This window comes from Macrobrachium rosenbergii, chromosome 54 (assembly GCF_040412425.1).
Source record: "Macrobrachium rosenbergii isolate ZJJX-2024 chromosome 54, ASM4041242v1, whole genome shotgun sequence".
Lineage (NCBI taxonomy): Eukaryota > Metazoa > Arthropoda > Malacostraca > Decapoda > Palaemonidae > Macrobrachium > Macrobrachium rosenbergii.
This window is the reverse complement of record NC_089794.1, coordinates 18,297,198-18,316,677: the sequence shown is the minus strand read 5'-3', so window position 1 is coordinate 18,316,677 and position 19,480 is coordinate 18,297,198. Positions and strand designations below refer to the sequence as shown.

At 39.4% G+C, this 19,480-nt stretch overlaps 1 protein-coding gene across 4 annotated transcripts; it reads left to right on the top strand.

Annotated features, from left to right (window-relative positions):
• Window positions 1-1,378: 1,378 nt before the first annotated feature.
• LOC136834807 (probable palmitoyltransferase ZDHHC24) lies at window positions 1,379-18,464 on the top strand. Of its 4 annotated transcripts, none has more exons than XM_067097538.1 (6): window positions 1,379-1,535; window positions 8,422-8,539; window positions 8,998-9,147; window positions 10,608-10,839; window positions 13,475-13,710; window positions 13,991-18,464. In XM_067097538.1, the coding sequence occupies exons 2-6, from the start codon at window positions 8,432-8,434 to the stop codon at window positions 14,114-14,116; spliced, it is 852 nt and encodes a 283-aa protein (XP_066953639.1). In that variant the 5' UTR covers window positions 1,379-1,535; window positions 8,422-8,431; the 3' UTR covers window positions 14,117-18,464. The 4 variants fall into 4 exon arrangements, with proteins under 4 accessions (XP_066953639.1, XP_066953640.1, XP_066953638.1 ...); XM_067097539.1 differs by having other exon boundaries at window positions 1,399-1,558; XM_067097537.1 differs by having other exon boundaries at window positions 1,490-1,676.
• Window positions 18,465-19,480: the final 1,016 nt, after the last annotated feature.

Below are 19,480 nucleotides of genomic sequence, written 5' to 3'. Positions count from 1 at the left end.
GCTTTTAGCTAGAAATGGGGGTCATAATGTCAACATTGTAATTTGTAGCAATAAGTAGAATGCCATCTTGCATAAAAGTTTACCTGGGATCCTGCACAACCAATAGGATTTTTGTTGGTGTTTAAGCTTTTTGTAAATAAAATTCACTTGTAAAATTTTTTTAGTTGGTTTTTTCAACTGTCAGTAACTAATGTAAATTATTTTGTGCATAAATGATAGGAAGATGGAGATGGTTTGGACATGTCCTTCGAACAACCCCATGGAGAATGGTAGGCGATACAATGTCAGCTAGGCACTTAAGGTCAGCAAAAGAGTTTGAAGAACTAGACCTACCGTGAAAAAGGAGATTGGAGTTGACTGTGGGAAATAAAGCACAGGCGAGACAAGTCTCACAGAGGCCCCCGTTTTTTTTTTGTCATATAGCGTTGGAGGCCACAAGATGACAACTGGGACTGCAAAGGATAAATTTAAGGTAAGCGTCTGAAATCGTAGCCACATATGCTGGCTTACATCTGGAGGAATTATCTGTCCCTGAAAAAGGTACTGAAATCTAGTCATTGGAGGTAGGATAAAGATAGTTCCTCTTGAAAAGTCCCAACGTATCTGTGATGGGTGAAATTAGACATAATTCATCAAAATTTACTATTTACTCGAAGCTCTATAATGTTCCGTTGATTTCTTTTGCTGTGTACTTTGTCAGTAAGTATAAAATATGCAGTATAATGTTAGAAATTGTATTATAATTTCTATAGTTTCTGAAAATGGGTGTGTGATAGGACTGGATTGAAAGAAATTCTTTTTATGCTGGTTTGGAGTGCAAGGTAAGCAGTTATTAAAATAGATCTCTACTAATGTCATATTTATTGCTATTTAAGTACCATGAGCTTTATTCTGTTTATAATTTACATCAGAATAAAGCACAGATCATTCCAGCTATATTTTATAGCTGCATAAGCAAAACCTTTAAATATTTGAGAGATGCTTTAGGTTTAGGGCATTTCAATAACTTGTCAAAATATTCTAAATAACAAAACGTCCCTACACTAACGGACATATGATTAGAAATGCTTGCAGGATAAACTAACAAGAGTGGCTATTTAGTTGTGGCCCTGTAGAGCATCTCCTTTCTTAAACTGGGCCGAAAATGCCCGAAAATAAAAACAAATAAGGTTGTTAACCTCTTACTTTGTAGATCAGCTGTTTCATGACGTCATAAGAACGATCCCTCTCATGCAAGTAATCTCATTATCATGCCAAAGAGTCCATACAAACGCCAGAATAAAGCTTAAATAAATATCTTAAATTATTATTTCACACATTTAAACATTTTAATTCGGGAAGAACGCGAGAAATCAGGTATAATATGACGCGTGACGTCAGCGATCGACCAATGACGTCATAGACGACGTAAACTATTGCCCTGGTTTACCTTTTCTAGACCAATAATATGGCAACGACGTCCCTCTTCTGTTATTGACACTAGGGATTTATGAGTGCGATTCTTAGTCCCCACGAAGCTCCGCTGCGCCAGACAGGTAACGTATTTTCCCTATTACAAGTAAAGAAATAGAATTACTCCAGAATACGGATAATTCGATTGATGTTAAGCGTAAAGGGCGGTCATTTAGGGGCGTTTTTCGTCTGTGTCGCCCGTAAATAATGGAGTCCCTCTTTAGGTATTGTTAACTTAACCTCTTCAACCATTGATTAGGTGGTCCATGGGTAGGTTATGGACGGAAATGTATTTTTGGGTATAGCAGAACGACTAAAACATAGCCTACTGCTGGTTTTGTAGCGTTGTCTAGGATTGGACGCTGGTGCTAGGTCAGGATTGACTCCGTAACGTAGGCTAAACTGGGCAGAGGCCTGTGTTAGGGTATGGGGGTAGGTCTACCTGGGTAGTGTGTAGGACAGTGTGCAGTGGCATAGGCCTGTCTGGTGATGCATTCCAATAGTCGGCAAGTAATATAGACCTAGAGATGTTCAGCATTTTCTAAAACATCCAAAAAATCACTTTCATTGTTAATTACTGTCAGTTTGTGGATTGCCAATCGTACAACGGTCAGTACTTTTCCCTGAGCCCTATTTGACGTTATCTTAGGGTAGAATGCAGAGTGAGGGGTCAAGATTTACATAAGGGGGGTTGTTCAAAGGTGGGCTTTAAATTAGGACACACAACCAAGGTTAGGTTAGGTAAAGGTAATTCCGGTTACGTTATATTCCATCTTAATTTTTTTTTCTATTGCCAAAAAACTGAGGGTAGAATGCTTGACCCATCACACTGCATTCGCTCCTTGGTCAGGTAGCAGCTCTCTCCTGCTTTTCTTTAGACAGCCAAACAGAGATTCCCTCGACGCTTGATTACCGTCACGGGAATTTTAAGCCCTTGTATAAGAAGTGTAGCTGATGCCAGACCATGTGTTTGAATGGAAACTTTGGCCCATCGGCTTATATACATATGCCATAGTTAAGTATCTAGAATGTTGGCATATGCCCATGTTTGAGGTTAGGTCCAGAATGGGTAGTCAGTATGTTTCTTGAAAGTGAATATATATTTAATAACATATATATTATTCATACATTATTGTCAAGCTTGTAGAACATTGGGACACAATCCAAGGTCCCTAAAACAATCATTTCTGGTGTAACGTCAAATGCAGAGGCAAAAATGCTACAATTTATGGCCTTTTTGGTCCATTTCCAGCTGCAGTAATCAAATCCCAATGTCCTACGTTGGTATCGGCTGATGTATGTCGGTGTACATTCATACAGTATCATAAATTTTAATACAATGTCAAAGTTTGCCTTTTTAGTGCAGCAGATAATTGCATATTTCATAAGAATCGTTCAGATAGTGAAACAAGCATGAAATTTTGCACAAGTGCTCTTTAAAGTTCCCTCTATCAGAAAAGGGCGCTGGCCACGCAAAAATTTAATATGGCGGCCAAATTCAAGATGGCGGCCAGTATCGACAGATTTTGGCTAATTTTTCACTAGAATGGCATGTATTTGCTTCTAGCAATATGGTAAAGCTCTTCCATACTATTTCTTGTGAATATTATGTTTCTGTAGCTTCCCAGTACAGTTTACCTTTAAATATGGGGGCTATATGGCTGCCAAGAAAAGGTAGAAACAATAATTATAATGAGAAATAATGCCCGTTCAACAATTATCGTTTTAAGCATGGATCTTGGTTTCTGTGGTTTTAGATCCTAATGAGGCCATCTCTTTCGAATAACTCATCAATTTTGAAGGAAAATTAATAAATGTAAAAGAGTGTATGTCTGCACACAACCAGGGCACACTGGTGACATCACTGCTGTGTAACTCAGCATGGGGTTCAGTGCCAGCTAATCCAGCTTTACTAATCCTGTAGTCTTAGACTAGTAGTTGTAGTATAGTTTAGTTTAGTGTCCCAAATGCTTTCTAACAGCCCCAGACCAGCTATAGTTAGATAGCCGCATCTGAATAGACAGGATGTGCCAGCGCGGGAGAGCCGAGCCAAGGGTATGGGGGCTGTACATGATGGTTCATGTACTTACCCGGATGGTGTACAGATCACACGGGACTTAAATGGCACTGGATGAATGATCGGGCTAGGTGTAGGGAGACCGAACCTAGTTGAATCCCATACAGGAATGTGTGCTTTGTTTAAGGTGGTAAAAGGATAACCCCTCGGCCTTAATCAAAAGTGAAATCATGGCAGAATGTGATGCCAATCCAATATTGAGCAGTAGAAAAACAAACTGGAGTTTGTGTTGTCTTTGTCAGAAGGACAAAAGAGGTGAGCACTTGACATCACCTCCAAGTCATCATGTCCTAGACCATGATGGGTACACAATGCTGGCAAGGAACATTCCCATGTTCAGTGAAATTAATGAAATGCCACTGATAATGGATCCAGCAAGGCTGGATGAAGGTGATGGCATAGAGGCCACTCTCAGAAAAAATGCAGCAAAATACCATGTGAACTGTCGCTTGTTGTTTAACAACACTAAACTGGACCGTGCAAGAAAGCGACAATCCAATGACCAGACCAGCAACACTGAGACTAGTCGTGCAAAACTGCGCCGAACCAGTCATGACAATGAAGTTTGCATTTTCTGTGAGAAAGTGGCACCTGCATCTGATCTCAGACAGGCTAGTACTAAGGGCCTTGACTTGAAATTGCGTGAATGTGCAGAGATACTTAGTGATGGCAAGCTCCTTGCTAAGTTGACTGGTGGGGATGTCATTGCACAGGAGTTTAAGTATCACCATGCCTGTCTTTGTGCCCTCTACAACAGAAAAAGGTCCTACCTGAGGAGCCTTGAGAAAGACCAAGGTAGCACTGAGTCAGAATCAGATGTGTATCCACTAGTTCTGTCAGAACTGATGACATACATTGTTGAAAACAACCTTTGTTCAGATGATCCAGTCACATTTCGGCTGGCAGATATTTGCCACCTCTACCAACAACGTCTGGAACAATTAGGTGTAGAGTCACCAAGTGTAAATTCCACGAGACTCAAAGACAAACCTCTGGCAGAAATTCCAGAACTTGAGGCTCATAAATCTGGCAGAGATGTATTACTTGCATTTCAAAAGGATGTGGGAAAAGCACTTGCTCAATCATCTGATCTTTCAGAGGCAGTTATCATTGCTAAAGCAGCAATGATAACTGCCTGAGACCAGGCTCCAACGTGGTCAAGGAGGAAGGCGCAAGGTGACAGACAAGAACACAATTCCATCCAACTGGCGCAATTTCCTAAGACACGATGCCAACAAGACAGAGTTGTTCCAGTTCCTGGCAGACAAAGTTGCCCAGATGTCTGCCACAAATGTTGTCATTGCCACGAAAGGGTCTGCTGTCCTCAGCACTCATGAGGCTAGTCTTCAGGGACTGGAAAAGTGCTCTCATGAGGAAGCTGACACCGCATCTTTCTCCATGCCAAATATGCCACAGAACATGGAGCCAAGACCATCACGGTTAAAGCAAATGACACAGATGTTCTTGTCGTTGCAGTCAGTGCTTTCTCCACTCTCCACAATCTAGGGCTAGAGAAGCTATGGGTGGCATTTGGCCAAGGCCAGAGCCTGCGCTGGATTGCTGTGCATGACCTGTGCAACTCTCTGGGCCAGGAGAAGGTGAATGGCATGCTCTTCTTCCATGCGTTCACAGGCTGTGATACAGTGTCAGCCTTCCGGAGCAAGGGCAAGAAGACCGCCTGGCAGACATGGAACATCTTTCCAGAGGCCTCCACTGTGTTCTCCAAACTGAGTCACTACCCTCTCAGAGTGGAAGAGAGTGACCTGAAGGTCCTGGAGAGGTTTGTCATACTTATGTATGAAAGATCCAGCACTGCTGGCACTGTGGATGAGGCTAGACTTGATATGTTTGCCAGAAAACAAAGGGCATATGAGGCCATTCCACCAACCAGGGGAGCTCTCCTCCAACACACCAAGCGTGCTGCGTACCAGGCTGGTTGTGTGTAGGGGCAGGCCACCCAGTGTCAGCCACAGCCAGAGAACCCTGCTGAGTGGGGATGGCAAAAGTCTGGTGAAGCATGGCAAGTCCTCTGGACAACCAACTCGCCCTTAGCCAAGAGTTGCCAACAGCTTACCAAATGTGGATGCAAAGCAGGCTGTCGGGAAAGGTGCAAGTGCTACAAGCTGGGTCTTCCCTGCATAGCTCTGTGCACTTGCAAATGTGAAGTCTAGATAAATATTGCCCTCTCTTCAGTAGATAATCTAGCTTGAGCATCCAACGTGTCATGCTATGCCTACCTTCTTATCCTCGAATTTTTCAAAGGTGTAGGTTGAGAGACCTATACATAGATTGGTTATGCGTTTAGTCCGTATTTCTCTTCTTTTCTTTTTATGGTTACAGTCTTAGACACAATGTTGTATGTGACCATACCATTACTATTTCAGTTGAAAATAGCATATTAGTTAAACTGTCTGATCACATGAATATACCATTAAATAAAAACAGTTGGTCTCTATGTTCTGCTAGCGCTGTGGATAGAAAAAAAACTTTTATGGCAACCATTTTGTACGCCATCTTGGTTACAATTCATTTAGTAAGGGTTTTCAATAAAATGTGTGGTATGGAACATTTTTATAACCTAAAAGTCGAGGTTTAAAAAAAAAAAACTGGCATATTCCATCCAATAGATGCTCCCAAACCAGTGAATCTCAACATAGATGGCGGCCATTTTGAAAAATAGCCGCCATCTTGGATTTTCAGGTGGCCAGCGCCCTTTTCTAAGAGAGCATAGTCTTAGGAATGTTTGTGCCAAATTTCATGCTTGTTTCACTATCTGAACGATTTTTACAGCAATCTGCTGCACTATTTGGTCTTTTGTAGGATACACCGAAGATTTTCAGAGAAGGGTGGGGCCTGATCTTTCAAGGGAGGCTCAGTCTTGCATGGATGATTTATATAGGCCAGTCACAACTTTCTGTTGATAATAAGAGGGAAAGAATGGGATGGGACAAACAGAGCCTCGATGGCCGAGTTGGTTAAGGCAGCAGTCTCGGACTTCTTAGAGGTCTGTGGCGCGGGTTCAAATCTGCAGCCAACTGGTCAGAGAGGCAGACACTTTGCTATCAGTGTAGACACCCTGGGATTATGTATGTAATCAACAGATAGGTTTGCTTAAAAAAAAAAAAGCAAATGGGTGTTACAGACTATTACACACAAACAAAGCCACTCCAGCATCTTCTAAAAACATAACAGACACCTCACACGTCTCGACTATCGACCTCACCGCGTAACAACTCATCGCTGTTGGGAGAAAGAGCGCCGGTGAACTGGTACAATACATGTACGCAATACCAGGGTCTAAGCGATGTCAGGCAGGGCAGCTGATCAAGTTATACAAAGTCTACCCCAAAAGCCAAATCAAAGTCCTTCAAAAAGAATGCATCATGGTGACCCCATATAAAAATGGGAAAAAGCTGGGAAGAAGAAGAAGAAGTGGGATGGGACCAACAATGATAAACATGCTTATTTTCAGGAACTATGTGGTTGTGCATGTCTCCCTCGTGTTGCAATATTGTGGGAGGGCAAGATTGGGAAACTGTATAACATCCAAGATAGAAAATTAATAGGAAGACAGACTTCTTGACTCTGGGTTTTGAGAAACTAAGTAGGCTTGTGGGTCATCTGGCAAGAGACAATCCTCTACCACAGGTGAGAGTCCATGAGGGCAAGGACAGCCCTGCCCCTCATGTTCAGAAGGAATTTCTAGGTTTCACAGGTATTGAGGGTAGATGTCCGGTATTGTCAGACCACCTTTACCTTCTCTTACCTCAGGGATGCCACTCACCAATCCTTGGACACCTTCTCCTTAGGACCTGAGGTAGCTGCCCAACATATGTGGCTGGTGTGCCATTGGACAGAAAAGCAATTTTGCTTAAGGTTCATGGTTGGCTCAAGTTCTAGAGTGCAAACTTGGTGAGATATATAATAGACCATCCAGTTTATGGCTTTGGCATTTAATTGGAGCTCGTTGTGCCTTGTTCTTAATAAGGGTTGGGGCAACGGATACAGCTTGATCATCTTGTCTAATCATGATGTTATTGCTGTTTGTCGAGATGACCCTCCCATACCTATAGTTTGGAAGATTAGGTTCCTGAGATTTTTTTTTCAAGAATATGTTCATTCTAAACAAAACTGCCACAAGGCCTTTCAGCCTCATCGGATTTGTGTGTTTGGGGCCTAACGGGAGCCAGCCTTCCCCTGCTTGCATAGTGACCGGGAAGCTGGCAATACCAGTTGAGAAGGAACTCCGCTAGTCATGTTCCATACATGATACCTCTTACCAAAGGAGTAAGTCTTCATTTGAGAAATGAAAGTTTGTTTTCTTGAAAAAACAGTTTGAATTTCATCGTATTTTTCTTTGATAATACAATTCTGAAGTAGTCTTTTATTTTATCCCACCTGTAACTAACCCTGCATTAGTCCTTGTTTTGCTGAAGGAAAAGTTGGGATTGACAGTGAGGGGAGTGGTGGTACTTCTGTCCCCCACCTATGTACTATTATATATCTACAGTACTTTGTTAGAAGCTTTTTCAGGATGTATTCCATACAATAAAAATTCAAAGTTGTGTATCTAACAAAAATTAAGTTTACTTAAAAAATTGCAGTCTTTGTTTTTTAAAATATTTATTTTATATCCAATTTTGTGATACGTGATGTAATTTTATCCAAAATAATGTGAATCAGTGATTTTATTACTATACTGTATTTTGTTTGCTGTATCTCACTGGTGTTATGTTAATCTGCAAAATGTAACTAAACAAATTTTGGGTCCATGTTTTGTTTAGTGGTTTTAGTATTCATAATCACGTTCTATGTGGACTCTGTAGTAATTGATAAATACAACAGAAAATGTTTTGTGTAGAGTACCATTTTTTTATTCTAAATCTTTTCAGATCCCCAAACATGACTTACAAGTTGCGAATCAGAAAGAAGCTGATGCCCCGCACCTTTGCAGATCTCAGTGCTCTGGTGTTTATGTCGTTTGCCATTCCTGCTGTGTACTGTTTTGAGGTTTGTACATTTTTGATGATCCAATGAATAATAATATGTTCTGTAGGGACTAATATGTGGAAGAGGTTTTGAAAGTACTGTGATTTGTGTATGTTTTTTATTGGAAGTTAACGTAATTGTAAGTTTATATTGATATGATTTTGTAATTTCTGTATTGTGTTTTTCTCTTCTAAGTTTTATGGCAGTTCTTGGAGTGTGATAATTTTTAGGATGAATGTTATTGCAAGACAGAATTACTTAGATTTGATTTTGCAGTTACTACAGCATTGAGTTTTTCTCTGTAGGCTTTTGTTAGTGAATTTTAGGGTAATGATAACCTTGAAAAGATCTCATGTTTTGGTATTATCTCATTTTGAATTTATTTATATCTAGCAGAAATAGATAACTACTGCCTTGTGTATTTGACACAAAATTTTGAGGCCTGGGTACATTTAGCAATTAGAGGTCCCATTTTTCAGGTATTTATAGTGGCACCCACCATATACAACTCAACCCTGAATGTACTTCATGCGATTGCTGGTACGTTTATTGTGATCAACATAATTGGCAATTTTGTTGCCATTATTTTGGTCGATACATCAACACAAGGACTGGTACTGCCATCTCAGGTATGCACAGTATTTCATGTGTAACAATTTATAGTTTTTCATGTTGCAGTGGACTGTAACATGTTGCTTTGTAATTTTGTCTACAGCTTACTATTAGCGAATATTTGTTAGGAAATAGATCCTCGACGTATGGCAGGGGATCTGTTCCAGCGCTGTGCCGTAAATTGATTTCCGCCACAAGTTGGTGTTTCGCCGTTATTGGTGCTTTAATGGCGCTTACGGTGACGTAACTTGGTGTTGCATCAAGTTACAGCACCATAAGCGCTGTTAACTTGATACCTACTCTTGCCGTTATCGTCATCATTGGCACTTACAGCTGCTATAACTTGATGCAACATCAAGTTACGGCCCTGAAAAAGCGCCGTAAGATCAAATCCGCCATAAGTAGGTGTCACCATAAGTCAGTGATGCATTGTATCTGTATCTAGAACTGCTCTTTAATTTTGTGGGGAGTAATTGGCGCGAATTTCCTACATACAACCAACAGTGAATAAGATACTTAGAACTGTACAGTTACAGCATTAAATATGATACTGTATGCAGTTTATTATCAATTGTAACTTATCAGAATTATACATTACTACTGTTGTTTCAGGTTACTGATATATCAATGTAAAGTATATATATTACTACTACTGCATTGCAGGTCATACAATTTGAATATCTATGCTGTGAAAATGCTGCAGGAAATCTATAGGATTGTTGTAGCATCACATTATCGCTTTGACATCATGCAGTTGAAAGCAATGTGTCATTCTAACTGGAAATGTTTGCAAAGTTCATGCTGTATTGTCAACCATTCATAAAATTTTTTTCTATAAACAATTATGCTGAACTAAGTTTGGGGTGTTTCCTGTGCATATGCAATTGCATATGTCTTAATGTGCTGTAATTATCTCTTCATTATTGTTTTATTTTTCTTTTCTGTTTCTTTAAATGTATTTTCATATCTTTAGATAATTGTATGATTTATTCTGTGAATTCCGTATTCATAAAAAATTTATGGAGGGAATATGTATGTCCTCCAGTGTTGTTTCACGGATGGGTGGGTTAGCGTGCACTTTATTGCAAATAATTACTTCAGCGTGGGGGTCTTTTATGATAATTTTTTTTCATTTTGAGTGACTAGGAACATTCCATTACACCCATGATATAATGCTATTGATATAATGTCATTCACTTAATGTCATTCACATATATACAGTAGTAATTATTTTTAAGAGCAGAATTCATCTGACAGTGAGATTTGCCTGTGTATGCCACACAGATAAATATTTGCTTTTATATCATGTACGTGCATATATACAGTACAATATATGTATATGAATTGATCAACAAAGCTTATGAGACCTCCTTAGAAGGATGGTGGTAGCACTTAATATAGTAATACCGTACTGTACATGGTAAAGATAGTATTCTTTTTTACCAAGTTAATGTAATTTACTCTTGTATTTGACCAGGTACCCCCAGGATGGCATGTTTGCGCCAACTGTGAGAGCACCGCACCCCCAAGGTCTCGCCATTGTCCAACTTGTAACGTTTGTATCTTGAAGAAAGAGCATCACTGTGTGTTTACGGGGTGCTGTGTTGGGCATGCAAACCACCGATACTTTTACATTTTCTTGTTTTACATGTGGGGGTCTACCCTCTACTGTTCATTTCTGAATGCTTTCTTCATCTGGCCCTATGTAGGTAAGTGTTCTTTGTTTTATTAAATTTCTGTGAATGAACCACAAGTAGAATCTCACAGTAGCAGACCGTATGCTGCATTTCTCTCAGTGAAGGACACTGCCACCAGTCAGGATAGTATTAATCAAAGTTACATGGGTGAGATGGCTACGAATGGGAGTTATTCATGGGAATGAAATCATGAGGGAGAAGCATTACTTGGAATTTGCCAAAGCCAAGCATTGAGGATGCTGAACAAAATGTTTCATAGGCCAAGAAAGAAATTGATTGCAAGCAAGAGTGAAGCTGAAAGATTGATTTCACTGGGTGAAAATTATGGATGGCAGAAAAGAAAGGATTAACATAAAATAGACTTGTGAGTTAGTTTAACAGTGAGAGAGAAATATAAAAAATAACCATTTGAAAAAATAAAATGAGGAAACAGAAAAATGAAGGTAAAGATGAGTACCAAGGTAAGGTGACAGCAAATATAGCATCAAAAAGTGGTCGGTAGAAATTGCTGAAAGAAGTTAAGCAAATGGCAGTAGCAGTAATGTGACTTGACAACAGGAATGGGTTGTAGAGAAAAGGACGTAGTGGTGGAATAGAGGAAGTAAGAAGGGCAGCTTAAGGGAAGAAAAGAGCCTTCAACCTTTGGCAGGGGAATGGGAAGGAAGAAGATAGAGATGTACACATGGAAAAGATTGAGGTTAGAGGCAAGTGGGAAGTACAAAGAAGAGGATTTGAAATGTGATTGTATTTAGGTTGAGTATGCTTTACAGTAAGTGTGCACAGAAAGGTCTAGTTTATTTGCTAATTACGGTATTCTAAGTATTAGCTCCGTGCCTGTTTTTACCTTGGAAATTGGATTTTCCTATACTTTTTTGGGCTGCTTATAAAGGAGGCACATTTGTTTGTTGTCGGCCTAGTGTTATTTGCCCCCTAACTCTACCCAACAGTAAAGGGGGACTGTGGGAATTCAGGTTTTGGTTGGGGGAGAACATGCACAAATGTAGCGGACATATTTACATTGTGGAAGTGCACTCCAGAAGTGTAAATCGCCAGGGAGCCATTTGTTGCAAGGAGCAGCTGAGGGAAGGGGAGGAACATGGGGGAAGGCAGGGAGAGAGTTGCTCACGTCCCCACAAAATGGGGGGAAGGTGAGAAGCGGCAGTGGTGGTGGAGGCAGGGGATTTTGCGCAGAGGCAAAACGTACTGTCACCGTGGAAACGGGGGTGGCAGTGGGTTGCAGGGGATAGGTAGGAACGCATTAGAAAGAATAACAGGCCGGCAAAAAAATGAAACTTCATCTCCTTTACCAACAGCCCTAAAAGTCAAGGGAAAACCAATTTCCAAGGCACCAGTCAGTCCGCAGGAGTTCCGAACTCATAAAATAATCAGGAAAAAAACAGTTTGAAACACTAAGAAGCCAACCCCAATAAACTTATCTCAGGGACCCCGAGCCTGTTTCTGGGGGAGCAGAATGCTTTTTGCCAAGTGGCCAGCCTGCACTCACTACTGCACTGGGGGCTAAAATTCTTTTTTTTTTTTTTTTTTTTTAAAGGCCGTGGTCTTTACGCAGCTGAATTAACATCTCACAATTGCCGTAACAATATACGTTAATTTCCCGGCAGTTGACATAAGAGTTTTTGCAGGTAATGGCCAAAGGGTGGCATGTTACAGGTTCAGAGGAGCGTACAGCAAGGAATCAGCCAGTGTACTTAAATGAAATACGTATGAACCATTCCACTGCAAACAGGCAGGTGCAGACGTTGGAAAGATGGTGTTCTAACCTGTGAGGATCACTTATGAATACCCCACCCCCCCACACCGGTGGGAGAAACTTCTCAATTCCTCCTGAAACCCCCTTCGCCATGTTTAGTACTGGCACCTGGTGGTTCAAATGTATTTCGCCATGTTCAGTACTAGCCCCTAGGGGTTCAAATGTATTTTGCCATGCTCAGTACTAGCCCCTGGGGAAGCAAATGTCCCTAAGTGCATTTCGCAAAATTGAAACTTTAGAAGGACCGGAAACGAACATTATCCCCCCAACCCCCACTTTTTCCTCAGTAAGGAGTCTGCCTGTGTACCAAAAGGTCCCCTATAAGAGTGTACATGCATGGCAGCATTCAAAATAGCAGTAGTAGTGAAAGTTTTTGTCTTTGTAACGGCTACCTTTGTCGTCTTGTTCCTCCTGTGTTTGTGTAAGGGTTTTTCGTCACTGTAATGCCGTATACAGTAAAGTTTGGTTGCCTTCTCACCCCCCGTGGTCTACCCCACTCATAACCCCACTTTCCCTAGGGGTCCCCTAAATTATAGGGTAGTAACAAGCGGGGGGAGCAAATCACCCTGTCCTGGAGGTATACCCCACCCATAACCCTGCTTTCCCATCAGGTCCCCTAGCTTGTTGGATGAAGTTATGTGGTTAATTACAAGTTAATTACAATCGTGCGACAAAAATTGAAGGTAAATCCATAATTAGCAACCAAAAAACTGTAGAAAAAGTTAAATCGCTGCCGCGGAGCTACTACTGTACTTAGTTCTACCCTAATGACATATACTGTACAGGATTTTAGGAAATTTGGCCTTTATGAATAAAGTTGGTAATTATGTTAACTTCTTTTATTGTACTAGCATTAATTCTAAAACTGTTTTGCAGGTGGCTTCAACTTGTGGGCACTGGTACGCCTCTTGCTGCCTGGTGTTTGGCTTCTGTGGGAGCCGTCACTAAATACTCTGTATGCCTTCCTCTTCTCCATCAATGTGATAGGATTTCTCTTCATGTCTGTCCTCATTTATTATTATACAGGCCTGATAATAACCAACACAACAACGCACGAGAATAATAACCGAAAAGGTCAAAAGTATGACCTTGGGAGAAATCATAACATTAAGGTGAGCTGAAGTTGCCAATTAAGTATTGGTTTTGTTAATTTTTTTTATATGAACATTAAAATTACCATTGGGTATCTGTGATTTTGGAAGGGCTTGGTATGATCAATACAGAATGTAATCTCACAATGTGATGCATGTTTTTTTTGATACATAGTTTACAATACACATATACACCTTGGTGTTCCTAAGACATTAGCTATAGGTTGTCAGTGTGTTTAAAATATTTATAGTTTATGTTACTGGTATGCTATAGTTAAGCACATTTCTTTTATTTTTGTAGGTAAGCCTTGGCGAAAGATGGTATATGACTTGGCTTTTTCCCACTGTATCTTCTCCTCTCCCATATGATGGTCTAGACTGGAACACATATACTGGAAGTAAAAGCGTGAGACCCAAGACAAAGTAAAGAGGCCGTATGATGTTTGAGCTCAAGAGTTGATCTAGTCAGGAACTTTTATTCTGGAACCAAAAGTTTGAAACCAAAGAAGTGAAGCACCCTTCTGACAATGTAAGCTCAAGTTTTTAGAGCTTGTCAAGATGAGTTCTTCAAGGATCAAGTAGAAGTACAAAATACCTCGTAAGTTCTACTCTTTACTCCCATATCAGTAGACTAAAAGCTGAAAAATATTTCCACCTTCCTTTTGCGTCTTAAAAACTTTCACCAGATTCTTTTTGGCCAGCGTTTCCAGTGATAGCAGATGTCATAAAGAGAGTCTTATTTCACAATGTAGGATCATAATGACTAATTTTTCCTGTATTTCCACCTGGAGATCATGGGATTATAAAAGACAATCTTTAAACTACTATGTTAGTATGAGTAGATCTCAGGTCTTAATTTGTTTTGGCTTCTTTTTTGAGGTTTGCTATGGATGAGTAATGCTGCAAGAAAGAGCGAATGCTTGAAAAGTATCCTGGTTTTAAAGACATCCACTTTGGAATGTTGTGAGTGCTGGGAAAGAATATTTTTACAGATATATCGATAAGGTTGTAGGGGATTTGGGAGTAGAAAGATTTAGCAGACTGTATAGAGGAAGGGAGAAAGTTGTGCTGGTAGCTTCTGTAAAAATTGGGATACTAGGTTTACCTATTGACAGTGTGTGTAACTAAGCCTTATGTAGATTTTTTATGCTACTAATAGCACTGTCTGGGCATGTGAAGCTTGTGCCTGAAGTATAGTTTTAATTGTGATTGTGTGAAATTTTAATTATATTAACAGAGGTCAAGTTGTTAGTAAAGATGATAATGATAGTAGTTCAGTACAGTATTATCATTTTAAGTTTAAAAAGACTACCAAGTATACTTCTGGACGGATAGGCCTGGTTTGAAGTTATTGATTTTGAATGAGGGGCAGAACTGATATTTGGCAAAAGAAAAGAATTGGATAGTCAGGTAGAAAGAGGCCAAAGGTTGAGAATGAAGGTACAAGACAAATGCCAAGGTAGCAGGGGGCTGAAGACAGATGAGCAGCAATGTTTTTAATGTAGTATGGCCAGTGACTGAAGAGATGCTCTTTAAAAGAGCTAGGATTCAATAATACTTTTCCAGTTTGCTAAACTTTAGCTTTATGTAATGAACTTCTATCTCAGCACGTTTTTATTATTTTAAGTAGGGTTTTCATTTAAAAAATGGCAGTTTTAATAAGAACGAAAGTTTTAAGTGAGTTGATATTCGAAGCGTAAATGATATAACGGATCTGTTGAAATAAAGACAGTGGTAAAGTTTTAAGCTGTCAGACAGTTGAATAGTTGAATAAGAAGGGGACTTGATGGCTAGTGGTCTGGACAGTGGGCAAGGCAGGTGAAGAGTAGGCTGACTTGGGTGTAGGCACAGCAGTCAAAGAATGGGTACTACACTGTGACTAATGACAGAAATGTTTCTTGATGACCTAAGACCAAAGTCTGAAGCCAGGGAAGCAGACATCAGCAACAGAACTATTTGATCGTCTTTACCTAAATATCTTTCTCCGAGCGTAGTATAGCCAGTGGTTGAACAACTGCTTGTGGCACATCTCAGTAGTGGACATACCTGGCTGCGACAGCTACTGCAGAGGAGGTAGAGTTCTCTTTCAAGGGATGGTAAAGCATTAGGGCATGTCCATACTGGAGCAAAGAATGTCATAGACACTGTTAAGAACACATGCATCATACCTGAGACTTTGTGTGACAAGGTGGGATTAAGTATGGGCCCTATTCAAGACAAATTTATTGATGTTCTAAAACACTGTTTCCTATCTCAGTGTCTACCAAGTCCACACTACATGGTTGTCTTTGAAATGTCACTGAGCAAATAGGACTTTCCGAATCATGTTAGCTTCAGCAGTGAGCAATGTAAGTGCAAATTCTTGGCCCAAATCTTTGCAGAATATTCAGTGGAAGAATGTACGGCTATGTAAAGTTGTAAAGAGATTGTAAAGTGATGATATTGGTTTGTTGTTTGCTAAGCCTCGTGGTAACAACAGGTCAGTGACTTGATATGCAGATGTCCAGCATTTTTCAAAGATATTTTCCACTATGGTCATTGTCTTGTTTTCAAATTCTTTGTGATGTGTTTAGCAAGGACACAGCTGGGACTAGTTTAAGACATCAAATGCCCACAGAATGCAAAATCACAGCACTAGCAGAACGCAACAGTCAGTGCTGAAAAGCTGCAAAGTGCAAGGAAGAGTAATCAGACTATATATAATACTAGGTACAATCACAGGCAGCAGCACAAGTGATCCACTACCCATAATAGTCTACCTGAAGATAGCAAAGATCTTGAAACAATAGGACTGTAAGGCCAGAAAAAATAATTTATTTTATATAGATCATTGTTATTATTAAGTAGTTTAACATGACAGACAAGCTTAAACCCTTTGAGATTCCTCGTATATCATTCTTTTCCCAACCCTTGAGATTCTGTTGACATCATTTACAAAAATTTTTGCTGAACTTTGTATTATTTTGACTTTACCCTTTTGTCATCTTCTATTTTTGAACAACACAAACTACAGATATTCATTTTCAAAATAACACCAAAACTAGCTTTTTTTATCACAAATTCACAGTAACCAATAAAAGAAATACTTTGCCATGTCCTTGTTAGTCAAGAGTGTGGCCGCCCAAAATCTCAACATTTATAAAGACAAGAACCTGAAGATTCCATAAATCACCCAAAACAAACACAGATATCTGAACCTGACAAAACCTGGTACCCAAGATGATCCCAGATACTGAACGCTACCTGCTGTATGAAGACCAGTCTCTGACAGCTTACACAAAATTTTATAAAGTATTAAATTGGAAAAAGGTTGATATCAGTGATGACTAATGCAAGGTGGAAAATTAATGAGCACTGCAGATCATGAAGAGCAAGGTTATTGGTTGACATAACAGGATCTAGAGGGACATGTAGTTACTACCTTCTTCTTTGACATACAAGAGACTTTTTGTACTTGAGAACATTTGGGACATGACTACAGGCATACATATGACTAGTGGGGTTTTGATAAAACCAGGTTTTGATGAAACTTGGTTTTGGATTTATAAAAAATTCAGACGAATGTACTTAAGACAAAATTATCTAGCAGCATAAGGTACTTCTTTTTCTAGAAATAATTACCTAGCAGCACAACGTACTACTTTTTCTAGAAATACCATGAAGTATATCTTTTGAGGGTTTCATTTGATAGTAACTATCTGGGAAAGTAAGGTACTGCTGAAGTTAGTGAATGTACTTAAGTGTAGATTTTGAGCATACAAGTGATATATAGTCATTGAGCTCAGTTTAGGGTAACTTTAGCAAAATTGTTGTACACATTGTTGATGTACAGAAATTAATTAGCTATTGTTTTCATATGGTATATAGAGTATACAGTAGTTCCCTCCATCATTTGTACTTTGAGTAACTTTGACTAATCATCATCCATGCATTAAGATAGTGGTCACAACTACAGTGTATTGTGTAGAGCAAAAATTGTAGGTGCTTAATCATTGTAAGTCCCACTTTCTTCCCTTTTTTGTGAAGGAAACAAACCTTAGTTGTTTGGATAACAGAGAAACGCTAAATCTTTTTTAAGAAACTACCGTGCACGGGATTTTTTTGTGTATTTTTATTTTTAGACGTTTTGTTGTCAATTTATTTTTAGACATTTTGTAGCTGACAACATTTTTATACCATGAATTACTATTTTTGCTTTTATTTTTGAGCTTTACAGTATTTCTCATTGGAATAGGAAATAATTGTAGTCTCTTGGATTTTATTTGTCCATTTTTAACCAATATTACATTGTTGTAATCTTATCATCTTTGTTTTTATTCTTGTTCAGTCATGGTATTGATATTTAACAATTCTTCTCAACTGTTTTTATTCTTGTTCGGTCGTGGTATTGATATTTAACAATTCTTCAAGTTGAGAATAAGTCGAAGGTTAATGAATAATGACTTAAGAGATGGAAATACTGGAAAAACTCTTTACTTTTAATCCAGTTTCTTAACATTATTCAAGGTCTTTATTGGTAACTTAAAATATTAGTTTAGAACAAGCTAGTCATAACACTGGTATTTAGTATGTAAGGAACTCAAAGGTGTCCAATCTACAGTTGCCAAAATAAGTAGTTGTACTGTGCATTCATTCATTCTGTTGACCAAAGATTGATAGTAATGTGTATGTTTCATTTAAGACATGTATTTATGTGATGCACAAGTTATGTACTGAAATTTTTTTTCTGTAATGCAGATATTGTACATTTAGAACAAATATATTACAGCCAATTGTTTATGCTTTTGACATGTACCATATAATTTTATTTCTTGCAGAAAGTGTTGTAAAACACAACAAAATTAAAGAATCATTTTATAGTTGTTCAAAAATCTCTCGTATGATAGGATTGGTTCAAAGGTTTTATATAAAGTTAGAAGAAATTGATTAGTTTGCATTTCTTCGTGCTATTCATGGTTAATGGAACATTTAGTAATATTTTCTTGGGCTACAAATAATAATGCATGTCTTGAGTTGCAAATTATAACGCAATCAAACATCCATGTGTTCGGCTTGTTAAATATTCACTTGGTTGATATTCCCATCATGGTTCTTGTGCTTAAGTTGACTTGGATAGTGCTGAGAGATGTGGTGTCCAGGCTGGAAAAAAGAAGATTGAAGTGGTCAAGTGATAAGAAGGGAAGAGGGCCAATCAGTCATAAAAACGATAGATATGGAAATAGTAAGATGAAAACCAGTAAGAATGCCCAAAAATTCATGAGAAAGGGTATAGACCAAAGGGTTTTGGGAGGTGCCCAAAGGAGACACACCAGAACTCTGCTCCCTAGGGTGTTCCTCATCCCATGAACCACTTGAACTTCTTGCCAGAGAGAAGGCTTGGGGTTCAGCTGAATCACTGTGAGAACTGCATTGACTGGGCTGCCTCTCTCCTCTGATGCCTGGTTGCAAATGAAAGTGAAGGTAAATGCTCCTCTTGCTCCACTCCTAGGTGCGTTATGATCTGCATGAACGAGAGGTGGAAAAAGCCACTGGAGAAGAATCACTTTACATGCACATGCTTCAAGAAGTTTGAACACTGCAAGCATGGAGACAGGGCAGACTCCCTCCTCAAGCCTCCCAGAGAAGGCTGAGGAGAACCTACCCTGCTCTCTTGATGCAGCCCAGGGAGCAGCAGTGAAAAGGGCTGTCCTATGCAGCTACCTTCCTTGATTGAGCAGGATGCGAGCAAAACACTCAGCCTTGTCCTAAAGCAAACTCAACTAAGCCTTGTCCTGGTTGCAAACAAGCTGGG